The sequence below is a fragment of the Lycium ferocissimum genome, chromosome 5 (genome assembly GCF_029784015.1).
Source record: "Lycium ferocissimum isolate CSIRO_LF1 chromosome 5, AGI_CSIRO_Lferr_CH_V1, whole genome shotgun sequence".
NCBI lineage: Eukaryota > Viridiplantae > Streptophyta > Magnoliopsida > Solanales > Solanaceae > Lycium > Lycium ferocissimum.
Genome location: NC_081346.1, coordinates 4,698,300 through 4,717,016, shown reverse-complemented (window position 1 = coordinate 4,717,016; position 18,717 = coordinate 4,698,300). Strand labels below are relative to the sequence as shown.

At 30.7% G+C, this 18,717-nt stretch overlaps 1 protein-coding gene across 1 annotated transcript; it reads right to left on the bottom strand.

Annotated features, from left to right (window-relative positions):
• Positions 1-173: 173 nt before the first annotated feature.
• LOC132055555 (protein DETOXIFICATION 16-like) lies at positions 174-4,097 on the bottom strand. Its single transcript, XM_059447442.1, has 8 exons — positions 3,757-4,097; positions 1,871-2,415; positions 1,461-1,547; positions 1,300-1,356; positions 968-1,206; positions 755-873; positions 497-583; positions 174-407 (listed from the first exon to the last, which is right to left on the bottom strand). Exons 1-8 carry the CDS (start codon positions 4,048-4,050, stop codon positions 348-350), a joined length of 1,488 nt encoding a protein of 495 aa, XP_059303425.1. The 5' UTR covers positions 4,051-4,097; the 3' UTR covers positions 174-347.
• Between the last annotated feature and the right edge of the window lie 14,620 nt (positions 4,098-18,717).

Genomic DNA, 18,717 nt, shown 5'->3' with positions numbered 1-18,717 from the left:
GGTTTTTCCCAAAACGCCTCACATCATTAAGAGTATCCAACACCTTATAAGTAGCTTCCTTTTCTTTTCAACTACCAATGTGAAACTTTGTTCGCACACCCAACACCTCCTACTATGTGTTCTCCCAGATGGAAAGATACATACGTAATATTTTCCAATTTGGAGAATTTAAATTGGGAAGTAGTTTAAATTTATATTAAGAAAGCCATTGGCCTTCTAGTACATGATATGCCACATATCAGAACCACAAAACTGTATTAGAGTTGTTACATTTCTCCTAGACGATAAACCGTCTAACAGGTCAAAATCTTTTGTTTAGTTACTTCAATTAGATAAAAACTGCACATTCAGTACACTATCTCCGCTGGTAATGTTGTTTCCTCTACTCTCTCTTGAGCCTTCCTTGCCTAAACAAGAAAAAAAACTTATCAGTTATGTAACTAAAAAAAAAAAACCTCAGGTAACTAATAAGGCAGGCAGGATGAGGGTTGCTTACTTCTTGTTCCCAGTTAGTGCGTAGGGTAATGAAAAGAAGAGACAATACTTGTACTAGAAGTGCACAAATAATACCCAACCATAATCCCTGTTTGTAATCGCAAAGGAAAGGAAAAATTAATCAAATCCTCATGACATTGAAGTAATATTGCACCATCAAGAAGATAAAGAAAGGTTTTTAAGTTATATGCACGGATAACATAAAGATCTTTTACACTATCAGTGCAGTTTAATTTGTGATAATAAGTTACGTTGTTACCTTCCCTCCGACGTGAAGAACAAAAGCCATCAAGACAGCAGAAGGAATTCCCACCAGATAATAGGATCCAAGGTTAATAATTGCCCCAATTTTCTGCCATCCAAATCCTCTTATAGCACCTGGATGTGAAATATTACTATATAGTTTCAAAAAGTCTTTAACTACATGTATATGGCCTTAATCAAAACCGTTGCATTTTATTTAAGTTCGAACCTGAGAGAACACACTGAAGGCCATCCAAGAAATTTGATGCTGCAAGAAGTGGCATCATGGTGGCTATGTATCTAACTACTTCAGTCTCATTGCTGTAAGCATATCCCCATACGTTACGTATCAAAATCACCACTAATCCCAACACAAGCCCCTCAATAACAGCAACCGCTAAGACAACATACAGCGCCAAACGTGCAGTTTGAGGATGACCTGCTCCTAGTTCATTTGAGACCCGTGTACTGCATCGCACAAAAATGTGATTCAGAAACAGGACTAAAGATGCACTTCATAATTAATACGAACCAAAAAGATACATATTTTCGATGACTAACCTTATAGCACTACTGAGTCCAAAAGGGATCATCCAAACTGTTGCGGCTGTATTAAGACTAGGAACCAATGAAGCAAATCAGTAAGGCTTGAAAATGGAAAATCTTTGTTTGATAAACCAGTGGGAAGATACTGGATTAAATGAGAGGTGCACAATTCGAACCAGATTGAGAGAACGGAGGTTTCCAACTGCGGATTAGGAAGAAGGCCAGAAAGCAGAACCATTAACTCAAACGACCACATTTCCAAGCTGTTGATAATCATGAAAGTAGACAGGTTAAAATCAACAAATAAACCGGTATTCCCAGTATGATCCAGTGACGTAATACATTAGATCTTTTTGGGCTTTCTTCGTTTTTGGCCCGTCAGCCAAAATTAATTACAGTGCTAGCCAAAATATACAAAACACGTGGTTATGTATATTATATGTTACATTGTTGTATACAATATGTATATTATATGTATATTTATATGATATGTATATTATATGTATACTTTTTTGAGCGGTCCAAAAATGTAATTATCCCTTTGTTTTCATGTTACTTATAGAAAAATCAAGAAATGTAGACTGACCAGACCATGATGGCCGAGGGAATTGCCAGTTTGATGAAAGTAAGCATATCCTTGAGAGCTTCTTTTGACAGTCCTGTCCAAGTCTTGGCACATGAAGGAGAAAACTTGATATAAAGAGCCAAAAACAAGAAGTTAAGCCAGTAAGAGATTGAATTTGCTAGAGCAGCTCCTTTGCCACCAAGTCCAGACTTGAAGACCAAAATCCAACAGACAAGGATGTGGATTAAGGTTGTAACTCCAGCACATAGCACCATAGGGATGACAATACTTTGTGTTTGTAAGAATCTCACAACACATTGGAGCAAACCGTATGCGAAAACACCGGGGATAAAATACAAGGCATAATGACCAGCTTCATCAGATATACTAGGATCTTGGCCTAAAAACTTCAGAATAGGGCCAGTGTTTGCCCAGATGACTGCAAGAGGTATGCTTACAAGTGAAAGTATAATCATTGCTCTCTGCATGTGAATGCCAAGCATATGATACTGCTTTGCTCCATAAGACTGTCCACAAAATGTGTCTAGCGCACTTGACATTCCCATCTATTGTAAACAGGAAGAAGAATTTCCATTAGAATCTACCATACTAATTAAATGTAGTCAAGTTCGTCATGAAGGATTCATGAAGAATCTAGAAATGGGGAAGTTATACAGTTAGCCACTCGGCCAAAAATATTTATGCCTCTAGCCAATATACATAAATATATAAATGTATTATACATCTACCGGCTATTTTTGGTTGGGTGACTATTTATGTTAATTTCTCTATTTTTGTTTACATTTTAAACATTCTGGATTTGATGTTAGTCCATAAATGTTGCCCTAATTATATATGTGATCATTGATTGTTGAATCGCGCACTTCATGAGCTTGATTGGTCTAGTGTGACGGTGAGTGTAGGTTCAACCCCATGAAGCCCGTAAGGGTTGGGGCCATCAAGGTTTCATTAATTGCAGCTAGATCCCTTATCTAACCCTTATATAAACACACCGCCGGAGTTATTTCATAGGAGTAATATTTATTGAGTGTAGTAGCTGACGCATTAATGCCTCCATATTGTAAAAGGGTAATAGAGAGGAATGATCTAGTCCTTCATCAATGGCTCAAATAGGTTCGCAATTATCCTTGCTAATCTACACCAATTTTGTGTCCAAGTATCATGTTTGACCTTGGATTTATTGTGTTAATTAATATGCTTACATTATGTTCAATATCATTCCTGGCCGTCACAAGGGAATCTCAAATTCCAAAGTAATAACATGACTAATGAATTACTCGTGGTGTCTCTGATTCTAAGAAATTTACAGTAGTAGCAAACAAAACATGAGACATGGTAAGCGCAAAGAGATAGCAGATTACTTATCCTTACCTTCTGAAATCACCATTCCTGGAAGCAATATCCAGACATTACCAACAATAAAGTAAAGATTGTTTAATTTCCTGGAAAAGGATAAGAGATGACGCACCACAGCCACTGAATCAAGTCTATCTCTTTTTATTTTAATTTTTGGGCATGTTGAATCTACCCAGACTAAACAAACAACAGTTATCTTTATGACACTCATAATACTCCAAACTTACCGGAAGATCTCATTGCAGAAAAAGGCAAATAATACTAAAAGGATAGCAGGATAGAGGGACATTGAAATTGGATAAATATTTAGTCAATAGAATATGTAAGTGGTCTGATGATTAGCATTAAATGAAAGTCGTTCTAGGGACTTGACCATGTTGAAAGAAACTCAGAACTACTCTTAAGTTAAACTAAAGTTGAGTAGTAATTATTGTTGTAAATCAAAAAATCTAAACTTGAATGTCCAGAGATGAAAAAGAAAGATCTTTTTGAGTTGAGAAAGTAGAAGAAAAAGAAGGTGAAGTACTCACCAAGAGACTAATACCAGTAACAGAAGTAAAGGAAGTAGCCATGGAAGCACCAGAGAGAGGCAATTCACCAAGATGACCAACAAACATGATGGCTATAAGCTGTAAAGAAAACTGCAAAAGAGTAACGCTGACTAAAGGTCCAGCTAGCCATACTTGCTTCTTCACTTCCTCAACAATCTGTTCCTTGCTAAAACCACCATTATTTCTTGTATCATCAACAACACACTGTTTTTCACGGTCGTCGATGATCAATGGAGTCTTTACAGAGGATGACTTTCCATATTCTGCTTCCATTTTTGGTCACCTCTGTATCTCTCTAAGTGTCTAAGTCTCAACCACGCAGCCAGTGATAATTGATACAAATAAATGTCTAAACAAATTAGCGGTCAACAAAATTTCATACCAACCTGGCAACCCATACCAAAAGGGTAAAATTTAATCACGGGTGTTTACATCCTACCATCTTTCATTTACTAATTTTTTACTGCGTAATTATAATTAAGTGATGTGTATTATTGTTATAATTTTTAGTTAACCAAATTTAAGAAAATAATTGATTTAAAATCGGTGTGGGTAAGTATTTAACCAATGACGGACAAATTCTATAGCTAAACGACAAAATTCGTCGCTAATCTTATTTAGAGACAAATTAGCGACAGGTTTTTAAAAAATATCTACGAGCAATTAGCGACTAAGTTCGTAGCTAATTTCAATTTTTTTGTAGTGCACAAAAAGATGGAGAAAAAGACCAAAAAAGAAAAATAAGTTAAAAAGGCAAGAAAGGACTTTACCTTATTTGTTGGTCTTCTTGGAAAGTATTTACTTGTTAATTAGCTCCTAATTAGTAAACTTAGTATATTGTGTTAATTAAATTATACTCGTATTTCTAGGTTATATAATCTAAAAATGTTTAAATTGATAGTTCAATGTATTTGTAGTTATTATAGAATGGTTAATTACTAAAGTTCACTAAGAATTTTTTGTTCAATAATATAAATGACATTTTGGTTAAAAAATTTACGTAATGGTGGCAAACCGAGAGGTGGATGAGGAACCAAAACTAAGTCATACACACAGTTAAGTTGTGATAGTTCTTTGAATATTGAAATTTATAATTTGTTCTTATTAAACAAATTTTAGTTCTTTTGAGATATTGGGCTCTAAATTAATAATTTGTATATATTAAACAAATTTGTATATATTAAACAAATTTTTTAAGATAAATATAGAATTTGAACCAAACTTATTGAATTCTACCAAGATAAGTCAAATGGGCCCAATTATCCGTTAGCTTTTAAGCACAAAATGACTTTAAGTAGCTGCATACAGCTTATAGTAAATCTGGTCTGGTTTAGGTAGGACCTGTGGCATATAATGTGGATTAAAAATACTAATTGAAAAATAAAAATAAAAATTTAAAAAAAAAACACGGGAATTTTGAGCCACTTTTGATAAATACTAAAATAGATTTGAAACCATTTTTAACGAGGTAAAATTATTTCAGTTCCTATAGTTTCGAGCCACTTTTGGCCCTTATGCCTTTTTTCCCCATCCCCAAAGTAAATACAGTAAAACCTCTCTATAATTGTCATTCGTTATAAATGACATTCACTATAACGACTTATTTTTTCTCAACTAATTTTTATGTTATATTTTACTTACTCTATAAAACATTCTACCTATAACAGCAGTGGCATTCATTATAGCGGCACACTCTTTATAAACTTACCTCTCTATAACAGGCACACTCAAATATTGTGTAATAATATTTTGTAAGAAATATATTATCTATAAAAATAAAAATATTAGAATATTATGATAATCATCATTAATTTCATGCACATAGTAAATTTTACGTACAAATATCAAAAATCTTTAATTATACTATTAAGCCTGTGGCAATGTACTTTAAAAAACTATCGAATTCTCTTTTTTTGCGAAAGTCTTGACAAAATCTTCGTCAATTCAAAGATTATATTATCACTTGGCAAATTCCAATTTATGAAACAACCTACAATTATAGTATTCTTACGTCACACTTGAAAATTTAAAATTTTAATTAATTTTAAATGCATGTGTTCCTTAAATGCGATGGACAGAACGTTATTCATTGGACTAATAAGTAAGTTTTCACCTTTTTCCTTTGCTTTCTGTAAAGTGAGAGCAAAAAGTGTGCGAATTAATTATAAAGATATACTCCCTTCTTCACAAAATCACGTTACCAAAAAATTACGTCAATTAAGAAATCAATAAATGCAATATGAAACTTACTAAATTATTTTTATTTATTAGGATTAGATGTTTTTTCAGAATTGAGCAATATTAAAGAGGACTACTTCTTTAATACTAAAGGCATAGTTAGAAACACTTCTCAATCTTTGTTTTGAATTCCCAAAGTGATACTTATTTTGAGACAAACTTTTTTTGCTACGATAACACTTATTTTGAGACATAGGGAGTATTTCGTATATTTATTAGCCTATGCTTTCTTATTGTTTAGGTTAATTTCAATCTATTTACTTCCTTTTCCTTAACCATAAGAAGTTAATTTGCTAGTTTAAAACTACTGATTAAAGGGAAAAAGAGAGAAAAGCATAATGCTACTACTTAATCTTAAAGCAGTTTTTTTATTCAAATTGGAAGATTTTAGATTAGTATAGCTTGTGTCATTGTCACAGTATGTGAGTCTTGAATGAACTGGGAATCTTAAAACTGCACATTTATTGGAGCGTCAATGGAAAGATCATGAACATATTCAATACCTCATTCACAATTACTCCCTCTGTCCCATATTAGTTGTCTGCTTTCATTTTTGAAAATCGTTCTAGATTTAGATTTTGTTGAAATTGGATTAGATCAATTTAATATTTTAAAATTATAATTTAGATATTCTGAAGATTAAAAGACGAAAAATGCTACAACAGAACTCTTCTTATATTAATATCTATATTATATTAAAAGCATTTAACTCCAACTTAAAAGTTAAATTATCTAAATACCCTTCTAATACCCTACTTATTAAAAAAAAAAAAAGTCTAACGCTTACAAAAAGAAAATGCTTCATTACCCGCTGTTTCTAAAGTTCCTCTTGATGAAGAGTTCCAGCGTTTAGCCAAAAAAAAAAAAAAAAAAAAACTGACCCTTAAAACAATTCCCATGCCAAGATATATTCTCTTTGATTCATAAATAGGCATGGCAATAATTCCATCCACAGACCTTTGTTAATTGAATTTTGTGTGGATAAATCCAGAGGAATTATCAAAAACAAAGCAAAGTAACCGTACGGGATTTTCCTCAAACGGAGGTCATAATTTCTCTTCTTTAGAGAGAGAGTGTCTCTTCTAATTAAATGACAAGCCGCATATCAATCGCAATAATCCAGGCATGGAAAAATTATGTTTGTTGAATTCCTACGCCTTACAATCATCAGATTAGAAGAAAATGGCTTACTATTTAGTGACGAACACAAAATAGTTGCCTCGCCTTAAACATCGCAGTTCAAAATTCGAAAGGAAAACAAGGGATCCATGAAAATGCAAAGGATAGAATTAAGGAGAAAGTGGTAATAAAATAGGGTTCTACTTTCTTAACTCTACTATCTTTTATGCATTTATGAGTTTTTATCCTTTATAATTAAAAATTATTTTCAGGATGCGATGAATTATATGCATGTGTTAAACACAAACTTTAGTAAAAAGCCCTAAAGTTCTGATAAAGTGAAAATTTTAAGGGAAAATATCAGAGTTAGCGCATAAAACTTTCTATATTCCATTGTTACTTGCAGTCTTATCTTCTATTTGTCATAAGATCAAACAAATATTGCTGCAGTATAATTTAGTGGACTAAAAAAGAAGAGCAAAAAGTGAAAATATGGGAATTAATATAGTTGGTGTAAAGCATGAAATTATAGCTAGATATGTTAAAGAAACTATAGTTTAATCTCTCTTTCATTAATTTTAAAGAAAGGCAGTACAGGGTTGTTAAAGTTAAATTTGAACTTCCTTGTGGTCTCTTGCTCCACTGCATATTGATTCAGACTGTTAGGATAATTTAAAAAATGAAGCACTTGTCGCTAAGGCAGGGCAATAAAATTTCATCTTTGGTTTATGATTTCTTCCAATTGAAGTCAAGACTCTCTGAGCATGCTGACTTTTGCTGGAATGGATGTCAAAAAGTTTCAACCTAAAAACAACCTTAAAATGATACATGATTAGTTGATGGGGAGGTCTTAATCAGATTTAAAAAATAGTTTTAGTATATTCCACTGCATTTGATTCATTAACACTTCTCAACACCTCAACTCCTAATAAAATGTTTTAATTAGACATTTTCGGTTCAAATTTTGGAAAAAAATCGCGTGCGTTTTCACTTGTCTATTAGGTAATATGTTAACCACTTAAAATATGTCATCTCCTTTAATTATCGCATTTGCCTCAATAAGCCGTAAAACCCCATACATTTTCTATTTTGAGAGGCGTATAATAAGGGTATTTTATGTGATTAACTTAATTACATAATAGACGAATGAAACACAAAGCACAAAATTTCAAAATTTTGAATCGTAAGTGTTTAATTGAAACATTATATAAGAGATTAATTTCAATCTAAACAAGACTTGGGCTTCTTAACCATATATTCTCGCTAAGTTTAAGGGTTGGCTATGCTAAGCCTCTAAAATTATACTAACCATAGGACTTTCAAAATTTGTTGCCCTCGAATTTAGAATTGTTGCACATTATTTAATAATTTCCTTTGTATTTAATTGTACCATGAGGAATAAATTTATTTGTCTCTCATATATATATATATATATATATATATATATATATATTTTCTTTGCTACTTGTTTTTATAAAAATGGATGATACATGATCATTATATGAGTTTGTGCTCGCTCGTGATTAGACTGATTTTTCCGCACCTTAATTTACAAATGTTTTTTCACTTATTTATTTGCATTATAAAGAAACATTTTGACGTGATGTTTGATTGTATTAAATATATCATATTTACATTACCTATACATCCCTAAAACTCGTGTGGGAAAAAAATCTCAAAATATTGATCAAAATTTATATAACTTTTAAAAAAATAAATTGATAATTAATATGGAACGAGAATACTACATTAACTTGTTCACTACTAGCATGAATTTCTCCAACTACCCCGACCCAAATGCCGATTTGGTCAATGCAATCTTTTCTAATACCTCCTACCATACGAACAAAGCTTCGGGACGGATGGTCTACGCTCATATTTTTATCAAAAGTATTGGCACAATGCTGTAAAAACACCTTTAACACATGCTGCATTCCTGACAATGTTAACCAAACCTACCTCTCCTAGTTACTAAATTACGAAATGTGGTTACAATTGCACTATACCATTCCCATTGGCCTTTGTAATACTGTTTACAATATCACAAATATCATTGTCAATCGCCTTAAGCCAATTATTAATACTATATTATCAACCTTAAAAAAATCAGCAAATACAAGAGCGGCAGATAATGCCATTATCATGCAGGAAATCATTTTCCATGATGGTCTATTACACCCACTATATGTTTGGTATCCACATCGAGTCTAATTTCGGACCCTCCCACTTATGTAACGCTCCCTAACAAAGGCGACTCCGTACCCGAGCTCAAACTCGATATATCTGGTTAAAGATGAAGAAGTACTTATCACTCTATCACAACCTTTGTTGATTACAGCAACTTGTGTTCTAGCATTGTGAACCTTGTTGGAATTTATTTAGAGATGATTCAAAATTTAAAAGCACATTTTGAGCTTTAAGACACAATTTATTATGAAAAAGGTGTTACCATTCTTTAAAAATGCCCTCGAACCATAGGATAACACAAAAATGTCCTCCCCTGCCTAAAATGCCCCCCGCCGTCAACCTATTCTCCTTATTTTTTCATAATTTTTTGCCCAACACATGGACAGAAAGTAATATTGTACCAAATCCACAGATCTTTTTTAAAAATAATTAAATTTTTATTTATTACGGCACGTTTTAATTGGTTGGTTTTAAATTTAACCAACCTAATTATATCCCAACACAAAATCCAAATCCACCTAACCCGCCCTGACTTAAAATGTAGCAACATCTGTCCCCGCCGGTGAACTACTATTAATCTCCGCCGTCCTTTCCTCTATAATTACTAAAACCTCCATTAAAACCACCACCGTAGAGAGAGACCATTAACTAGCCAATATTCTTAGCCGGTGGTTCTTTCAAATAATCTAATCGTTAAAAGAATGGATTATTAATTGAATTGTATGGATGGTTATCTCATGCAGCATGAAGTGTAAATTTTTTTAAATGAATATTTTCGTAATCAATTTTACACATACGAATATTCCCATTAATTTCCTCAGATAGTTACTTGGTTTCAAGTGAAATTAAGGGTAATCATTTTTGCCACATGAACATTCCCATTAATTTCTCTTATATTGTTACTAGGTTTCAAGTGAAATTAAGGGTAATTAAAATCACCACCGTAACACTGTCACTAATATTGGCTATTTAATGATGGCTCGATGGGCCGTTTGGATGAGCGATGTTACGGTGGTAGTTTAATGGAGGTTTTGGGCCGTTAATAGGAGAAAGTGATTAATAAAATACGTATGTCTACAATCACCATTTTCTTAACTCTAAGTTAGGTGATTCTTTTGTGCATTATACTTAGTTTAGATTAATTTTAAAACTAACCAATTAAAACGTGCCACTTAATAAATAAATAAAATAATTATTTTTTCAAACGACTTAAAAATGGAACTTTGGGATTAGAAAATATTGTCCATCTATTGGGCCAAAATCTCTTAAAAATAAGCGAATTTGAATTATATTTTAGCGTAAAACGAATGGCATTTTCGCACCAAATTCCATAGTTCGAGGACATTTTAGCCTTTTCCGTTCCTTAAATACATCTATTCATATAAACGTGTATCCAATCTTAAGAGTTACATCTATTCATGAAGAGGTGTGGTTTGCTTTCTATAAATACAATCACATTGCAAAAAAATTTAACAACAGATCTAGATCTTTAGGCTCTTTATTATGTCAACAGATCTAGATCTTTAGGCTCTTTATTATGTCATTCTCTTCAAGAGTCTATTTTTCTTCTTATTTCGAATTCCTACAAAAGAAGAGATTAAAAAGAGTAAAAAATAACCATTAAAAGATTTCGAGTTTATTTATTCAAATCACTTTCATTTAACCAAACCAAATCTACCAAAACTATATTCATAGTGTTTTTACTATTTTTCAATTTCAATTTTGTCTTATCCTTATTGTTATTACTATATTTTATTTGTCTCTTTATTTATTCTTTTTAATATGATCATCTCTAATATTTTTCCAACAATCTAAATACATTGCATCCTATTTGCAGGGACAAATTAAAACGTTAACTCAATGTTTTTCTTTTACTTGACCCAACCCCAAGTAATAAGTTTTACTTCTCACTTTTCACTTTTCACCTTTTTCTTTTGCTTTCTGCTAACGTAGACCAAAAGAAAAAATTCCCGACGACATGGACTAATCAATTATAGAGTACGAGAATTTTTCTTGCCTTTTTTTCTCAACCGTACAAAGTTTGCTAGTTTAAATAGCTAATCAAAAGGAAAAAGGAGATTAGATAATCCTAAAAAGCAGCTGCACTTTTTCAAAGAATAAAACTAGATTAGCATAGCTAGAGATTGAATGATCCAGTTAAAACAAGTCAAATCAATAAATAGATATAAAATATGAATCATAATTATACGTTCAAAAGCTCATATATATATGAGTTTAAATACAAAAAAATTAATAACTTATTTTTTTGGCTTAAAATTTTTAATATATAAAGTCGGGCCCCAATTATTTTTTTTGACTTATTTTATGCACAAAATGATTGAAACCAACAATACAAACCAAATTATAAAACGATATAAGCCAATCCAAACGGGCTCAAAGTACCGACGTGCTAATGGTACTGTGTGCAAGCTAGTACTCCTACCAACTTGTCATTTTTTTTTTTCACACCACTTACGAAATATTAAATAAAAGGGTAATTTAACTTAATTATTTTTTATCTCAATTTTCACCAGATATTAATCTCTCTCCACATTAACTGAGTAAGATGAGAAACCAATACTCCCTCTTTCAATTTTTACTTGTTCATGTTTAACTTGACAAACTCCTTAAGGAGCAATAAATAAAATGACAATTCTACTATATCACTCATAATTATTACTATAAATCATCTAAATAATTAAAATCAATCAAACATACATTAAAAGTTGTGCAATTACTAAAACTCTTGAAGTTTATGATTACGATAAAATAGGTAAAAGAAAAATATGAATCGATTTTCCAATAGATAAGTAAAAGACATCTACTTTTAGCATATGAAAAATAAAATTGATTTTATGAAAGAATTAATTATCTCTTGATTATCTAAAATTATAATCTTTTTGGATCATTTATTTTTAACGTTTAATGGAGGGAGTTTGTCAATATTCCACATCGGCGCTGAGCTACATTGTCTCTTTCTCTTAAAGTTAAATTTGTTGCCAGTACAGTTTTGCCAATATGCTATTAGCATACAATGAAACCAAAATCTAATTGAGTTTTAGAGAATAAAAACTATTAGGATATCTTCATAGGGTATAAAAAGATAAGGGAAGTCATAGTCAAATTATTTGTTTTATTAGCAGGCAGAGTAGGGAGGCAGGGATTTTATCAAATTTGAACTGAATTAAAACGAATCAAATCAATAAATAAATTTGTCAAATTTGAGCTCTGTGAATTTTAACTTGACATAAAGAAAGCTGACAGCCTGACACAGCACGTGCTTATCGTTTATTGTGAGCAAGTAATACTTTGTCACTACTAGGACAGCTGGCAGTCACTGCACCTGCCCTGTTTCTTTGTGTTGTCAATTTGTGAAAACAAAAAGACGAGTCGTCCCTCATAATCTCATAAACGAAATAAGAATCTCAACTTTTTTACTGCTGTTAAAGGAATCCTTCGCTTAACATCTGAAAACGTTGATGGGTGTGTCTTAAGCCACACATCTGTGAACCGCTTCTAACATACGAAACAGCCATAGTTTTGCAGGTTATTCCACTTGTGCCATTAAATGGGGTTTAGATGTCCTCCCCATCACCACAAAAAATGAATTTATTGCACCTCATAATTAGATCCCCAATAAGAAAGCGTTTTAGAAGTTAGACATTGGGTTAGGAATGATGACCTCAAACACAAAACGCAAGAACGACATAAGCGTGCATCGGTCATCATACCTTAACTTAAACAACAAATGATCGAATATTAGCAAGGTTCCGGTAGATGTTAACGGTCACGCCGACTATGCTAAGTGCAAAATAAAAGGCCAACATGTCATTTAATTATCACAATTGTTGCAAAACAAAGCGCATGTCAAAGCCGTAGAGTCAAGGCTAACAAAGCAAAACAGCAGTAAGTCATTCATCATAAAATATAAATGAAAGAGCTCCTAGTGGCTCGGAAAACATACGTATAATTAAGGACGACTTCACCATTATTTTATGGGCATGATTCAACCAACCTTTTCCTACTTTTTCCATTAACTCTTTCGTTGCATACCGGGGACTAGATGCAGGGATCAACGCGGGAAAACACAAAGAATCAAAAATACGTGTTAAAAAAGTTTTTTTCAAAGGATTTTCACCAAACAAGATTTTAATTGAAACATTAAAACGTAACGCACTTGCAAACACGGCCATGACTCCATGTCAAGACTCCGAATGTGCGGAAGAGGCGAGTTAGTGCTTCCTTGGCAAGATGACCGAACGCGGGGAGAATGCCATCATTTCACTAGTTTCCCGCTTGGAATTTGACAAAGACAAGATTCTTCCCACTTCCCGAACTCATGCCATTATATCACTATTGGGCGAAAGTGCACTCGGAGTCCATGACCGGAAGCTTTGAGGGAAAATTACATGTTGGGCCTCCACTCCCACCATTTAGTCACATTGTTGCACATTATTTAAATAAAAAACTTTTTCACTTTGTAATTAATTGTACCATGGAGTAAATTTTTGACCATAGTTTTTGCAAATATATATTTTTTTTTTTTTTTTTTGTTGAAAACGCACTTTTCAACAAGTTTTGGATGATACATGACATTATATGAGTTTGTAATTCTCACGGATTAAACGCTAATTTTTGAAAAAAAAGGAAATTTTAAAAATGTTTTTCTTACGCCAAACAAAGTCCTTTATGTAGAAGGAAGCCATCTCGTCTTGGCTTATATAAGCATAGGGTAGAAGGAAGGCATCATCTTGTTCCTACAATTGTAACTCTATCTTTTCTCTCAAATATTATATAAGTTTATCTATTTTTTCTCAGATAGGGATTACTACTCACTCTCTTGCATGATTATCTCTTTTCACCTTCGTGATTATCTCTGTTAAAGCTTTATTTACACATATCACCACTCCGAACGTTGATTTCTAGGAAATTTATATACTGTCACTATTTAAAAATAACAAAATATTTTTATTCATAAATAACTATTATCGAAAACTACATTAACAACATTTATTTTTAAGATAAATTTTTCCATCTACCCATCGACCATACAACAACTTTTTTGTTTGGATTTGGTCAAAATTAAATTGCAACAAAAAGTTCATTTTTAAAAGATTCAACATCTATGCTAACAATAAAAACTAAGTTGTTGCCAAATATAGAATTTGCCAACTATATTATTTTTGTTTTCAAAAGAGTATTGTCATTTCATACTTTCTTGTAATATGTCTTCAAACCCTATAAATACCAATCTCTGACAATTTTATAAAACCTACCTCCTAATACAAAGTTAACAACTTAAAATATGTGGTACTTTGCAATTATACGCATTAGCCTCATTTAGCCGTAAAAACTCATGCATGTTTCAATATGTTGATGTAAATATCAGGAGAGGCGCATTGTATGTCATTAACTTATTTATGTAATTTTTTACTATATTATCAACCTTAAAAACTTTTTCATAATATGACATTAAGTTGTCTAGTAAAAACACTTTATCAGCGTGTTCAAAGTTTAATTGGAACACGGCATAGTTCGAATATTTAAATTAAATTACCTGCCAAGTTTAAAGAGATAATGATGTATTCAACCCTTTATCTTTTACTATGTCCCAACAAAATGATATGTTTCTATCTTTAAAAATAATTAATTTTAAATTTTGTATTTTAATCTTTCGCAAAATTATTTATAACCACACACAACTATTTATACTCTGAAATTACAAATTTAAAAAAAAAAAATTCTTAGAGGCCGCGTGTTCAATCAAACATAAGGCACCTAAAATAGAATGGAGTAGATTGTAGAGATTGTAATCACCTCTTATTAAGAAATTTACCAGGTATACGGATCTAATTTCACGAAAAATTTATTTTGTATTTCACATTGTACTTAATTGATAGAAATGCGAGTCTTTTTACTTACAAAATTGTGAACGCAAAGATGCGAGATTTGAGTTTAAGAATTTGGATAAAAATCTCACACAATTAGGATCAATCGTATGTGCCCAAAATAAAGTTTTTCGACTTCCACTGAAAACACCCCTCACCCCACAACCTTCCCAATTTATTATTTTTTAATTTTTGTTTTAAATTTAATTTGGTGTTACTACTATATATTTAAAGAATATCAATTTTTTTTAGCTTATATGAATTTTTTTGTCTCTTTACCCCTAATTAAAAAATTTATTATTTTGTGAACTCGACAAATTTTGAGAACTTTAACTCTATTGCTTTTTTATGCCACTAAAAATGATGTCATGGAAAAGATTATGGGTCCCCACAAAACATGCTTATATATATTTGAGTCTTTATGAAGTATATTAAATTTGTTTATAATTATATTTTTCCTTAAGAATTTATTATAGACACTTAAAGAATATATTAATCATCATGTTAATCAAATTCTATAATATAGGCTTAATTATTGAATTAAAAATATTATTTGTATAATACTATTTATTATTTGTTGATGTTAATTACCAATTATCATTTGCTATTTAAAATTTTTATTCGTCCTGTTATAGATAGTTTTTTATTTTCTCCTGTAATTTTGTGTCGTACATGCTGACAAAAATAAGTAATTAACAAAGATTTCACTTAAGGTAAGATTAGGTTTTAAATCAAAAGAATAAATACAAATAGACTATTATTGTTAAATATACTTAAAAATGAATCGAAAATTGTAAATTATAGTCCGAAGTACTTAATTAATTAATCAAATTTACTTGTGCACACTTTCAACATAAACTTATCTAATAAATTACTATATTAAAAAAGAGGAACTATAAAATATTATAGTTATAAAAACACCATTAAAGAAGCCAAACAAAAAGTAGTAATACTAAATAATTGCAAAAAGTGTATATTTTTACCTTTTTAATATTAAAATATTTTGCAAAAATACCGTATAATACAAGACAAAATAGTTAAATTCAACATGAAAAAGTTATTACAATGGAATTCATAAAATGATTTAGAAAGAAAAATATGTTATTGATTAACATGCATTTTTTGAAAAAAATGAACGTAAGAACAATTTAATTTTATGGACTTTTCAATATTTTTTTCGGATGAGAAATCTACAAAAATATCTTGTTATATCAAGGGTTTTCATTATTTATTTTATTTATAAGTTAACTTTATTGATTTCATCATACAATAATATTTTTTTCGCAATAAATATTTTTGACATTAATTGAATATTGTAATATTTTTTGGTAAAAATAAGTAAGTTTAATTCAAAAAACAACTGAAATTAATTTAACATATGAAAAGCTGAATTTGGATCATCGGAGATTTTAGTCTAAAAATATCTAAGTAAAATAGCAATTCGAAAAGTCAATGTTTGATTTTTTTTTTTTTAAATCTAATATATAAACTAAAAAAATGTTTTCCCTTAACTTTCATATAGAGATCTTTTGAACGTATCAAATTGATGTTAAAAAAATAAAGAAACAATAGCAGAAAAAATTTATAAGTATCTACAAAGTGAATTTTATAAGATCGATTTGGTCCCGGGCTTAGCACGGGCCAAATGACATAGTTATAATTATAAGTATGCAAGTGTTTTTGTCAGCCGCTGTCAATTCGATATGTATGAGAATTTAGTACGTCAATGTCGATTTCATGTATACAATGCATGATATGATGAGAGATGTCATGCATGCATGTTATCATCAAGGTTAGGGTTTCTTGTAATCCAGCTTTTGTCTATTTCGTCCATTTCCTAGTGTATTCTAGTTCCAGTAAGTTGAAAAGACTAATTTGCCACCCCACTATTTATTGTTTTCACGCAGTTCAATACATTAATAATTCTTTAAATTTATCAGTAAAATTTATTTAGACATTTGAACTACGGCTTGTTCCAATTGACCACCTAACATGATAAAGTATTTTTATTAGATAATTTTCGGTTCAAATTTTAGAAAAAACTTTTATATTTGTTTTCAAGTGTCCGTTACGTAGATAAATGAACAAATATATGTCGCATCCTTAATTTTACGAATTCGTTTGGACCAAGAACCTCACTTGTTCCAATGGAAGTTGATGTATGTAATTAAAGGAAATAACATATTTATTGGTTAACATAATTATTTAAGAGACTCTTGAACATGAAAAAAAAATCCTCATAATTATCGAATGTTTCTAATAGAAATATTTTATCATATGTTTAGATGTTCAATTGAATAAAATTACCGTTCGAGTAATCTGAAATGAAATTTATCTCGTTTTTGACTTAGTTAAATCTCGAAATCTTAAATAAAATGAGAAGCAGTATGTTTTTGTGATAGATGGGTAATAAAAACGAGGCAAGGTGGGGAAAAGCTGTCAAAGAAATAAACTAAGAGGAGGGCTAAGAAAAATGTGTCTAAAAAATAAAAGGCAAAAGGCAACCCCCGAACTCGTCGATTTTTATAAATACAAACTTTACGTTGCAAAAAAAAAATATGATAGGCGCGACCCAGGCCAGCAATGAGGTAATACGCCTCTTATGGATTTTTTGTCCATGTGGCATTTTTTAAAGGATAAAATATATATTTTTTACTTTTTAAGTTCAACAATTATTTGAATCATCTTTTTCGGTCTAAATCTGTAAAAAAAAAAACTTGAAAATATTTTGACTATAATTTTTTTATTTGCCTAAAGATAATGATATTCTAATCAAGTTATTTTTATATAAATATTTTGACTATAATTTTTTTATTTGCCTAAAGATAATGATATTCTAATCAAGTTATTTTTATATATTTGGCGAAGAAAAGAAGAAATACACGGAAGAACAAATAATCATTGAATCTAAAAAAGAAATCAAATAAAATACTAGCAATATTTTATGAATTTGACCCGAAAAAAATATTTCCAAATAAATAGTACTTGCATGAAAAGAAAAATACACAATATTTTTGTAAAAAATACACCGCCTAAACTTCATTGTTTTTTTGCTAAACCTTATTTTTTATTTGAATAAAATAAATAGAATTTCAAGTTAAACTTTCAACTAAGTTATTTAGATTTGGATTCGAAAAAAAGAAAAAAATACATAGCTAAAATAAATAATCATCACATCGAAAAAGAAAAAAACACAATTTGGATAAAATATGCATGTATATTAAGAAAAACCAATAAGAAATACAATTGGATCAAATAAAATCATTATATTGATTATGTGGCAATTAATAGTTGAAAAATACTTTGGAAGTCGATTTTTCAATTTTTCAACTCCCAAGAGAGTGTATTCAGTTTTCTTGTACTTCAAAATAGTCATGCCTATCATATTTTCAAGTTTAAGAGAGTAATTAGACCAACATAAAATTTAAATATCTTGCTAAATAAAAATCGAAGTTCGAACGGGAGACCACGAAAATAAAACAAATGAGATTATGTGACAAAAAGGGAA

Bases quoted from the DNA above. Each gene is read 5' to 3' on its own strand.
- LOC132055555 (XM_059447442.1), bottom strand. From the start codon at position 4,050: ATGGAAGCAGAATATGGAAAGTCATCCTCTGTAAAGACTCCATTGATC. The intron at 1,207-1,299 runs GTTAGTCATCGA...TGTGCGATGCAG, and splicing joins GGACTCAGTAGTGCTATAAG to TACACGGGTCTCAAATGAAC. The intron at 584-754 runs GTAACAACGTAA...GATTACAAACAG, and splicing joins TTCTTCACGTCGGAGGGAAG to GGATTATGGTTGGGTATTAT.